Raw genomic sequence first — 13,131 nt, forward strand, 5'->3', positions numbered from 1 at the left:
GCTCCAACACAAATATCATATATCGCAGAAACAACCAAATCAAGAGTTCGGAGCCAAAAGAGTCATTTTTTAAGAAAAATAATAATACTAAAATGGACAATTTATTTGAAAAAGAAAATATCAAAACAAACCCCTTTATCTGATGGCTTGACCAAACGGCCATTTGACTTCTTTTTTTCTAGAATTGTAAAATTAGTATTCTAGTAGTAATATTAATAAAACCAATGACTTTTAATATATTTTTATTGTTTTAATAATTTTTGTTCGTTTGGTACTGCACATTATTTTTTTAAGTAAATTAGTCATGGAATTTTTCATATTATTACTCCCTATATGCATTTGGAAATATTCTTTTCACTTCTTTTGAATTTTTGTTTGGAATGGAATATAGTCATGAAGTTTATTTATTGCAATTTGCAGGTGATTCTGCTTGGACTATTTTTAATTATTTGTTTGACTTATACAGTACTTTTTTTATGTAACTAGTCATCGTTAAATATTTGAAACTGTTGGTTATATTTTAGAATTTTATTTATTTTTAGATTCTTGATGATAATTCAATTTTTTATGGTATAGTTGAATTCTTTTAACATATATTTGAAAATTGATACACAAAATTTTAAAAAGTAAAATATACAATAGATATATTATACATTAGAAAAATGGAAACTGAAAACTGAAAAAATGTCAGTATTGGAAAGAGAAAAATAATTTCACATTAAGATTTGACACACTTATTAAGAAAATAATTAATATAATTATTTAATTCAATATTTTTATTAATTAATATTTAATATTAGATATTTAAAAATAAATGAAGGGATAAATAATTATTACTAAGGCTAAAATATGAAATAAAATTAATTATATTTTCTTAATACGTTAATAATAACAAATGAAAGTTATTTTTTAAAACAGTGAACAAGTTAAAATAGAAACATTGACCAACACTCACCAACTATTGCCCATGACATACATACGTTTGTCGTGCTCCGACTTACCATTGTAGTGCTCATATGCGGAATTGCGGAACTAGTAAGGATTAAAAGGTTTTCCTCTAAACCTTTTCTAATAAAAAAAATATATTATTTATATAAAGTTAAAAATATATTTTAGGTATATATAGAAATTATTGAATTCCTTCAATTTTTTTATGCATTTACTTTATAATATTTGAACCTTGTAATAAAAATTTCAATTCTACCATTGATCGTGCTAGTGCTTCCGTCCACGACCTTATTCATTCTGCGAGGTGCCCTATAACTCCACAAACACACAAACCTATTGTGCTGCTAAACTGATTAAGGTTAAAGCAGACTCTTCACTTTTGATATTGAATTTTCAAAAAATACGTTATTTTTAGAGAATCCAACATGCACATATCCAATATCCAATAGAGTGAGAGTGACCTTTTCTCTCGGAACTAAAAAAAAAAAATTCATTTTAAAGTGATGCTGTGCGCCTTTTATATATGTATGTCTGCTGTTTTTTCCCACTGCAAATCTAATTAGCCTGCCGATGCTGTTTTCCCAGTTTCTCAACTAATAATTACAGAGTGTGAAGTTTCTATTTTCTTCGAATAAGAAAAATGGAAGAATCTTCTTCTCTTCACTCTTTGAAAATAATGCATGGACGCAAATTGCTCAACCGAATATTTGCATCTGTATATGGATTTGTCATTGTAGCTTTGTTCTACCACCACTTGCTCACATTAACCGCAGTTCCCCCGCGCGGCCGCCTGTCAATTTTCATGTTGATATCCGATTTCATTCTGGCATTCATGTGGTTCACATCACAGTCATTCTTCATGAACCCAGTAACTCGTCAACAGTTCCCTGAAAACCTCAAACAATGGGTGGACAATAAGGATTTTCCGGCGATTGACATATTCATATGTACGGCGGATCCGTTCAAGGAGCCGCCGTTGACTACTGTTAACACGGTTTTGTCTGTTTTGGCCTATGATTATCCGACGGAGAAACTTTCGGTTTATGTATCAGATGACGGAGGATCGAAGCTCATTCTGTTTGCTCTAATGGAAGCGGCGGAATTTGCACGGAATTGGGTGCCTTATTGCCGGGAAAATAAGATCGAGCAGAGGTGTCCGGAGGAGTATTTCCGGCGAAACCACACTATAACTTCTCAATTTCAGATTATTGAGGTAATTAAAAGCATTATGATTAATTAATTTTACTCTTATATATATCTTTATTACTTCTCCCGTTAATGTGATTTTTGAAACTCAATTTAATTAATTTGCAAAGTTAAATTAAATTACAATAATTCAATATTTTAAATAAAAAATTTTGATATTAAAAAATTATACGAAAAGTATTGTAAATTGCAATTTTTTGTAGTAATAATATTAGTAAAAGATTTTATGGTTTGACTCTAAAAAAGAAATTATAACAATTAAAAGTGGACGAGTATTAGATAAAGTAATTTATAACCATAGATAGACATGCCTATTATTCCTTTGGTCAGAATTTCCGTCAAGTGTTCGACCTTTTCACAAAATTTAATGCTGGAATGGAAATATTGATAACTTGTGATTTTAACAAATTATAAATATTTTATGAACCTATATACATATGGTCTCATTGAAGATAAAATGTAAAACTAAATTGTTATTAAATATAAAAAATATTTCTCTTTATGTCTCAATTATGTGATACATTTTGAATTTTGATATTTGAATAAGTTTATTTTTTATCGTAAATTTTTCATATATCTTTTAAATATTTGGAATTATCAATTATTATGAGTTATAGTACTTTTTACACAGTTAATAAATATCATTTTAATAAATTTAAAGATTTCATGAGCAAATTATTGGCCAAACTTAAGCCGCTTGAATCTCTAAAAACGAAATCTATCACATTACATTTTCTACCTTCTTCTCAATTCTATATACTTAGGATCGTTTGATTGGGAATAAATTATCTCAAAATTAATATTTTAAAATAAATTATTCTGAAATAAGTTATTCTATCATAAAGATAGAATAACTTATTCATTACTAAGATATAAATAATGTGATAGATAATTCTAAAATTATTTAATATCTCTAACCAAACATAAAATAAAATAATCTTACAATTTATACCTAAAACTTTATATCTTATACTTTACATCAAACTATTTCATAAATCTCCTATCCTACTATAATAACACCAGTCAAACTATTGGAGGTCATCATTGAAAATAGCATTAGATTCTCTTGGATTATAATATAATGTTTTACGTGCCAAGGAAAAGTAGGAAAACGCCCAAATCATTTTCAAATAATATTTTACCTACCGACACTTATAGGATACAGAAAGGACACAAAAATCAATAAGAAATAAATTGTGCTTAGAATATAAACAGAATTGGAGGCATTTGGCCCTATCTTTTCATAATTTCAAAAAATTTAAGAATTTTGAAAAATAATAAAAAGATATTTTTTTAATTTAAAATTACTCACAAATAGTCAAAAACAACTACTCACAAAAAGTCAAAAAGATATTTTTCATTTTGAAAATAATTTTTTTAAAAAAATTTCACAATAAAACATGACCAAATACGTATGGACTAAAACAAACCCATGTAAAAGTAATTTTCAATCACGATTGCTACATTAAATCAGAGCAATTCCTATGTCATCGTCTGAAACTTGATGTATATTTTAATCTTACACTATAGGGTCGTTTGATAGAGTGTAAAAAATATTGCTTAAAATAAAATGTGCAAGTAATGCTTGCATTAGCGATACATGTATAAGTTATACTTGCATTAATTATACATAGAGTATTTTTATGCATTGTTTGATTTGATGTATTAAAAATAACATGCATTGCATAAAAAATTATTTACGTTCAAAGATACTCTCCATTATTACGGTGAAAAAAATGTAAAAAAAGATTTTGAGGGGCAATTAAGTTTTTAATCATGCTAATGCATGCATTAAAATCACTGCATTGCTAATTAGTATCTAGAAATCGATGATATTAGTAATACACATCTTAATACACAATAGAGTGTATAACTAATGATTGCATTAGTTATACTTAGGTTGAAAAAGAGTACCAAACAAGGTACTAATAATACACAAGTCTAATGCATGCATTATTTTTCCTAATACACTCTACCAAACTATCCCTACTTATATGGAAGAAACTAGATTAAAAGTAATTGTTAAAATTATTGTATCCTGTTTGATAAATAGAGACAGAAATAATAGAGAAGCAAACTTTCTTTTAAGGGAAAAAGAACAAATATATTCTTGAACTATTATAAATGATATCTAAATATCCTTCGTTATACTTTTAGGACACTGATATCTTTGCCGTCTAAATTTTAGGGTGTATATACCCTTTGGACTAACGGAGGGACACTTGTCTCTATCCAAATGATTTTCTGAATTTAATTTAATTTTAGTATTTTACCTTTAATTAAAAAAAAACCCACATTAAAACACCCGACCCAATTATAACCAACAGCATAGCATATCCATCAAATTGGAACCCAAAACCAATCCTTCCAATACCACCACGACCATCGTCGGCGACACCATTCTTCATGTTTCTGCCGCAGTATGTATAAGAGCTTCGAAAGTGCGGTCTGGTGATCCATCCTCAAAGATTTCAATTCCATCCCAGTCAATTGACCACCGTCGACAACTGTAGATGTTTATTGGATCTTCATTTTCTTCAGTTAGTTTTACACATTATTCAACTGAACCATAAGGCAAACAAAGAAATACTATCTACACCATTTTTTTTCATAGCCATAATCGAATACCAAAATTTGAATTATGTACGATTAGAAAAAAATCACAACTCAAATGTTATTGAAGTTTTCAAACAAAAAATTAAATAGCAGAAGCCTAACGAAGACCATAAGGCTAAGCATAGCTAGACCGTTGAGAATTCGGAATGAGGTTCTACTTCGATCTCTTCTTATCTTTAATTTGGCTCTTCCTCTTGAGCCTCCTCGTATGCTTCTAATTGAGAATATTCCGGCGCGCTAACAAGCTATAAACTCATATCATCTTAACAAGATTTGGACTTTGGAATGTTAGTGTGAGGAAGAATGATGAAGTGTCTTTTGGGTGATTTGGGGTTATAATTGGGTTAGGATATTTTAGGTTGGGTCATGGGTGGGTCAAATGGTGGAAGTTGGGTGGTTTTTTTTTAATTGTGAATAAAAATTAAACTAAATATGGTTGTATTGTTTAGATGGTGCCACGTATCCATCGGTTAGATTCAAGGATATACACAACCCAAAAGAATGACGGTAAGGGTATATACAACCTTAAAGTAATTGACATATCATTTTTTATTGTTCGAGGGTATATTTATCCCTTTTCCCTTCTTTTAAATGAAAAATGCAAGAATTATTATGTTCTTAATAAAAGCTTTGAACATTAATGTAGAAATAATTATTATGCAATTCATTATTAGAAAATAATAAATTAGTGACAGATAAAATTTAATAACTTAACAACAAAAATTTCATGCTAATGCCATTTAACTACATATTATATTGTACACGAATTCAACTGAGTTGGATCAAGTAACTTATGAATATCAAAAAGTTAAGTAATATGCATTATTATAATGTAGTTCCTAACTTTTAATTTATGTCATGATGTGATTATGTAGAATTTGTACTTGGACATGAAGATGAGGATAGAGAATGTTGTTGAGAGAGGTGAGGTTGTTGATGAGTGTATAAGTGACCCACAACAACGTCAAGCTTTTAGCAAATGGACCAAAGGATTCACTCCCAAAGATCATCCTGCTATAATCCAGGTTGCTTTGGCTTTTTGGTATTTGATATCACAAGTGGTTTACTGTGTTTAGGTGATTGCACCTTATTGTTATTATTATGATTTCTTGCATATATATATATATATATATATATATATATATATATATATATATATTGAATTACTTTGCTATTAGTTGTCATGTTTTTCTCACTATCATTCTCCTTCCCTCCCCTCCCCTCTTCGTATAATTAGTGTTTTGATTTGCTTGAATCGATGGTCTTTCAGAAATAGCTTCTCTACCTCAAAGGGATAATGATAAGGCTTGCGTACACTTTATCTTTTCCAAATCTCATTTTATATTACGAGACTTCACTGAATATGTCTTTGTGTGAAATTATGTGGCACTATATATTGTTGTTGATGCATATTTGATATCACATGTGGTTAATTGTGTTTAAGTGATCCCACATTAATTGTTGTTATTATTACGGTTCCTTGCATATATATTTCGTATTACTTTGCTATTAGTTGTCATGTTTTTCCCATTATCATTCTCCTCATCCCCTCCCCTCCTCATATAATTATTGTTTTGATTTGCTTGAATCGACGGTTCTTTAGAAATATCTTTTTTATCTCAAAGAGATAATATTAAGGCTTGCGTACACTTTATGCTTTTCAAACCCCACTTTATATTATGCGATTTCACTGAATATGTTGTTGTATCAGATTGTGTGGCACTATATATTGTTGTTGATGCACATAAAATTGAACTTTTTAGTTTCAAATCATGTGGCACTCAACCGTGCACCAACACAAGGTGCAATTTGTGCTTAGGAAGCTAATAATCAATTTGGCACATAGTTTACAAGCTAACATAACAATAATGTGTAACACAATCTTTCGTAAATATTACAATCCTTCGTAAAAGTCACAACCTTTCATTTCTTATTCATACCTTTTAAAACCCAACATAATGTACGTCTAGAGGGGTGGACCTTACTATTAAATGAGGTGGACCTAGTCCTTTTTAAGTAGGGACAAGAAAAATCTTGTTTATGACTTTTGCTACTCTTTTAAACAGGTATTATTGGAAAGTGACAAAGATAAAGACATCAAAGGTTACTCAATTCCAAATCTCATTTATGTATCTAGAGAGAAAAGCACAACCTCACTTCATCATTTCAAGGCTGGGGCACTCAATGCTTTGGTAAGAAACAAAGGAAAAGCCCATTTTTATTTGTAGCCTTGTGATAATTGATACTCCTTTGTTCTTGAGTGGGTGAGATACTTTTCATGAGATTTTTAATTACTTTACATTTTCTAGGAGAATAGTTTGGAAATAATCAAACGGGTAAAAATGAAAAGTAGCCTTTAATTTATGTACTTAAATATTTTTCTTATGGAGTGTATCATACCCCCAACCAGGAGCGAAGCTAGCTTGAGACCAGGGGTTCATCCGAATCAGCTTCTTCGATGAAAATTACACTATTTCTATATGGTTAAAATTATTTTCACTACAACAAAAATACCTTTTAGTGGCAATAAATATATAGATTAACAAAGAGTGTTAAAGGTTTTACCAGCATTAGTTAATTGACATTAGATCCAATGTCGCTAAAGGCTTTAAGGACATATACAAAGAGTACTAATTGCCACTAAAAGTACATATTTAGTGACAATTAAGTTATTGCCGTTAATTAATTATCACTAAAGATCATTTTTTATTTAGTGTTTTCATGTATATATAGTAGATGTCGAACCCCTTTCGACTGGTTCAAGTGTTTATTTCTTCAGATTTTGAATCTTCTTAATGAAAATTCTGACTTCGCTACTGCCCCCAACAATTTACTTAATATGAACAAGATGGAATACTCATTTAAAGAAAAGATGCATTGTTAGTCACCACCGTCTCAAATTAGTTGTGATATTTCGCGTCACCTTATAATAAATTGATGTACTATGATCTTGATTTTGTTTTTCTTCAATCATTCAGCTCAGAGTCTCAGAAGCAATGACAAATGCACCAATAATTCTGACTCTTGATTGTGACATGTACTCAAATGATCCTCAAACGCCTCAGCGCGTCCTTTGTTACTTTTGTGATCCTTCAATTAGGTCTAAATTAGGGTATGTTCAGTTCCCTCAACGATATCATGGACTCAACAACGATGATTTATATGGTGGTGATAATGTACGTACATTCCGAATTTCACCTTCAGGCTTGGATGGTCTTGGTGGCCCTGATAACTGTGGAACTGGCTGTTTTTTCAATCGTGGTGCTCTTTTTGGTAGCCCATCATCAGTTACATCACTAGAACACTCTGGAGATAGCCATACTCGAAGTATGGCTATCTCCAGTGTGTCAGTCGTTGAGATAGCTAGTCATGTTGCTAGCTGCAACTACGAGTACAACAACATCGAGTGGGGTACCAAGGTAAACTTTCTAAATAACAAACAAAATGCATTGTGTATGTTCTCATCATTTTGTTTGAGTTGATTTCTGAGATGGTCACTCAACTTACGACAGAATAAAAACTATTTTAGTTCAAAAATTCAAATGTTAGGGACTATTGTGAACCTTTTCTAATGAAAATTGAACGTACGTTTGAATTTTCAGGTGGGGATCAAGTATGGAACACTTGTAGAAGACATATACACAGGTTATATGATGCATTGTGAAGGGTGGGATTCAATATTTTGCGAAACTGAAAGGCCTGCATTTTTAGGTGAAGTACCGATTAATTTAGAAGACGTACTAAGCCAGGTTAAAAGATGGGCTTTTGGACACCTTGAAGTTTTGTCCTGTAAATACAGTCCATTGACATTTGGAACCAAAGCTCTGGGAATTTTGAGGGCTAATTGCTACATACATTATGTTTTCTGGCCAATTTGGTGCATACCGGTCACTCTATATGCCTCCGTTCCACAACTAAGTCTCCTCAACAATATTTCCATCTTACCCAAGGTACAAAATTTGAATTCTCGTAGCCTGTTTGGTCAAACTTTTGAAAATCTGCTTATTTTAGAAAGTGCTTGTTTGTAAGAAGTGCTTTTGGAAAAATACTTTTAGAGCGTAACAGTTTGTGTCTGACTAATCAGTTTGAAAAGACACTTTCGTTAGTAATAAAACGGTAAGTTGTGTTTGACCAAGGTTCCAAAAGTACTTTTGAGAAAAAACTACTTCATCAAGTTTCTCAAAAACTACTTGTGCTACTACTCGAAAGTATTTATTTTTCCCCTTAAAGCATGGACAAACACTGTAACTTTCTAAAATAAGCACTTTTAACTTTGCAGAAGCTTGACCAAACACGCTAGCCTAGTTTCCTCAATATGCTCATTTCATTCATTGGAACTTGTGACAGGTTTCTGATCCATGGTTCTTCTTGTATGTCTTCCTATTCTTTGGAGCCTATGCACATGATTTTGTACAGTTCATATTGTTCAAAGGTACAACGAAAAGGTGGTGGAACGACCAAAGAATGTGGTACGTGAAGGCATTGTCACCTTTTCTTTTCGCCTCAATAGAGTACCTAACAAAAAAGTTAGGCATCACGACAAAAGGATTCAACGTTACAAGCAAAGTAGTAGGGCAGGATGAAAGAAAAATGTATGATCAAAGCGTCTTCACATTTGGAATTCCTTCGCCTATGTTTGTGCCATTAGCAACAGTATCGATCATCAATCTGATAGCATTTGTCAAAGGAATCATGACAGTAATCTTTAGGATGGAAAGTTTAGACGAGTTATTCATCCAACTATTCATTGCCGGATTTGCAGTTGTCAATTGCTTGCCAATTTACGAGGCAATGTTACTTAGATCTGATCATGGTAGAATGCCTAAGAAAATAGTCATTACTTCCTCTGTTCTTGCTGGGGTGCTCTGCATTGCATTTTCCTTAATTGTAAGTTGAAATTCCCTTAGTTGTAAAAATAATGTCAATAAATTTAGTTTTCTTTAAAATAAAAATCAAAAAGCCCACCATGTTGGTGGGGTCCCGTGGGGGTTAGGCAATAGCCTAACCCGTTGATAATAAAAAGAATATGAGTACACTAAGGAGGATATAAACCTTAACCTCGAAAACATGATGAAGAATATATAATAAGACTCATTCTTGTGTACACATGATAAAAAAAGAGGTTGTCTAACTTGGAGGACACCTCAATTATTATTCTTGTAAATTGATTCAATAATGACTTACTTTGGTAAAAAATTCGAATTACTTTTAACTATGATCACCCATGTTTAAGTTTAACTGTCCTTTCTCAAACGTTGTGCAAAATGCATACCATGGCTGAGGTAAAATTACTTTGGGAAATTGAGTATTTGATAAGATATACTTACATACCTGTTGAATAATATACTTGCAAAATATGTGAGTGTGTGTTTGTAAAGATACGGCATCTAAGTCTAGATCAATCCCAAAAGCTAGTTCACGTGATGACCAATCTTATCACAAAGCTGACAAGTAACACGAGGAAGATTCATGTGGGTGTTTTGACCAGGCAGTTGAGCACCGGACTTGTTAGCAGCAGGTCTATCTATAGGCTTCGAGTTATTTCCTAGATGCGAAGCATGATTGGGTTGAGACCGATTGTTGTGAGGCGATGGTTTGGCAACAAAATTTGTTGTAAAGGAAGATGAGCGAATGAGATTCTACTCAAAATCAAGGAATTTCTTATGAAGCTCTTCAAATGTCACTGGAGTGTCTTAGGCACGTAGAGCATAAAGGATAAGCATGAAGGAAGAGCTCATCCGTTGAAATTTGAATTGAATTTGCTTGAATTACTGCTGAATTGTTTGAATTTCTGCAGCTGTGAAGTAATAGAGAGGTTACCCTTTTTGCATGTTGCTTAAAAACTCTCTAAGACTCATTTTACAAGCACGTGATGGCTTCGCATAGCTTGCTGCCAGATTTTGCCAAAGAGCACATGAAGATTTAGCATTAATGACAAAGGGAACAATATCAAAAGATAGAAAGGCAACAATGACACTTCAAACGAAATGGTCTTGTCGTTAATAAAATGTGTGGTCGTTGAATTTGGTGGTTGTTCGATAAAGTGGAGAAAATCATATGCAATGAAGATGGTTTCCCACGGGTATTTCCATGACTGATAATTTGTATTGTTGAGTTTTAGAGGTGTCTAAGCAACACCGTTGATATTAATGGTGAGAATTGTGGGAGAATTTGGTACAACTACAGAAGAAGGTGTGGCTAAGGTGTTCTCAACGGAGGAATTGGTTGAGACCGTTGTTATTGGTAGCGGGAGAACAAAATGCTCAGAAAAAATGTGGGATACCATATAAACTTTAATTTACTGTTGGAGAGAAGTGTTCATTTTGTTAATATGTATGTGTATTTATATAAGAGAGTAAACAACAAATATGGAAAGAATCAACTAATAAAGTATTATGATCTTCTCCTAATCATAATAGAAACTAAATCACTAATGAGATACTAAGAAATCGAAGATCAATCAAGATATATTCTAATATCAGTTAAGAGATATCATTAATAGACGAAGTTGCTTGTTATGATAGTGGAGATGATTGGTAGTAGGATTGCATGCTTTAATGGTTGTGAAGGTTGTTGAGATCATGACAATAAATTGTGGCGATAATAGATATAGTTATATTGTTGGAGGTGATATGTGTGATAGCAACAGTAGTAGTAGTGATAGCTGTTAGTGGTGATTGTGATGGTAACGGTGATTGGTGGTTGGCAATAGGAATGATGTTTGACAATAGTAGTGATGGTGAAAAAAAATTATCTATACAAACACCTTTTAATGATATTAAAACTTGTTCAAGATCTTAATCATTAAAACTTATTCAAATCAAATAAATATTAAAATTTAATATAAATAAATATATTTAATAATCTAAAATTTAATTTATTCAAACTCACACCTCCACTAAATACAAATAAATAATGCCTAAATTGATTAGCGTAGGAAATCTCCTATTACAAGAGAAATATTTTAAAAAGACTACAATGTTTTTTGTCAAATTAAAAACATTCAGTAGATTGCACGCAACAACTCTTGTTTCCTAAAAAAAATCAAAACAACTGGAAAAAAAATTTCATTGATAGTTTGTCCAAATATGCGTTTATGGTTAATAGTTTAGCTTAAAGATGTCCCTATTATATTTAATTAGGTCAAAAATGTATTTGTTTTTCCTAATAAACATATCATTATTTTTAACACATATATTTCTAAAATATTTTCTTGTTTTTTTCCAAGTCCTTTTAAATAATAAAAAAGTGGGAAGTATTTTTTTCTTCTTCTTAATCTCATCTTATCAATTAAAATAAAATAATGTATATAGTATTTTAATTGATAATATATAGGCCTCACATTAATAAATAAAAATATTTTTAATTTTATTAAGAATTTTTGTTATTGTTAATCTAAATGAAATATTAATGATAAACTATTGTGTTATAACCTATATTATCGATTAATACATGTGGTTATTTTATTTTAATTGATAAAATACATTAACAAAAAGATTATTTTATACTTTTTTATTAGTTAAAGATTTTTAAAAATTAATAATAAAAAAAATATTATTTAAGAATAACATTTTTTATTATTAGAAGAAGAATGTGTTTAAAAAAACATAGAATATTTTTATTAGAAGAAGAATGTGTCTTAAAAATATATATAAAACAAAAGAAACAATTGCGCCATTTTTGGATTAAAATATTAACAGTATAATATTTTTAGATCAAATTATTAATATAGTACTTTTTTATTCAATTTCATGTAGTTTAGCACTTTTATTTATCAATGTACCGTGAAATATCATTTTCACTTCTAGTTGTAAAATCCTTTTCTTTTACAAAAAATGACGTATCCTTTTCTTTTACAAAAAATGAGGGATGGATGATATTTGTTCAAGAGAGAAAGCTTCTATGTATATTGCCTAATATCAACAATTGCAGTACAAATTTGTTGCTCAATAATAATGTTGTTCAGTTTTTTCATTTTTGCTATTTGAAAAAAAAACAGGGAACATGATAATTATGAACATATTTACTACATAATTTGTTTTCTTGCTTAACTAAAAAAACAGGAATGTTATCGTTATGAACATGGGAAGAAAATTACACCGTTTATACATGATTAAAATAACTTTTATGTATGTTTAGTAAATGTTGAACCTCTTTAACCTTTTTGTTTGTTTACATTTTATATTTCAAACACAAAGAAGAAGAAGAAGTTGGATATATGAAGAAATCTGGGGAGAGTTACTAAATAATATGAAAAAAATGCAACATATAATTTGAAAGAGGCTGGATTTAGGGGTGGAAATTGATTACATTTGTAGATTTACACAGTGAAATTTAAGATTATTTTAATTTTTATCGTCG

The 13,131-nt window shown here is 30.6% G+C and overlaps 1 protein-coding gene across 1 annotated transcript; it reads left to right on the forward strand.

Moving 5' to 3' along the window:
* The first annotated feature begins 1,506 nt into the window (after nucleotides 1–1,506).
* Nucleotides 1,507–9,706, forward strand: LOC125863084 (cellulose synthase-like protein G3). Its single transcript, XM_049543234.1, has 6 exons — nucleotides 1,507–2,161; nucleotides 5,646–5,795; nucleotides 6,837–6,962; nucleotides 7,749–8,189; nucleotides 8,373–8,720; nucleotides 9,118–9,706. Exons 1-6 carry the CDS (start codon nucleotides 1,589–1,591, stop codon nucleotides 9,664–9,666), a joined length of 2,187 nt encoding a protein of 728 aa, XP_049399191.1. The 5' UTR covers nucleotides 1,507–1,588; the 3' UTR covers nucleotides 9,667–9,706.
* The last annotated feature ends 3,425 nt before the right edge of the window (nucleotides 9,707–13,131 follow it).

The sequence above is a fragment of the Solanum stenotomum genome, chromosome 4, assembly GCF_019186545.1.
Source record: "Solanum stenotomum isolate F172 chromosome 4, ASM1918654v1, whole genome shotgun sequence".
Taxonomy (NCBI): Eukaryota; Viridiplantae; Streptophyta; class Magnoliopsida; order Solanales; family Solanaceae; genus Solanum; species Solanum stenotomum.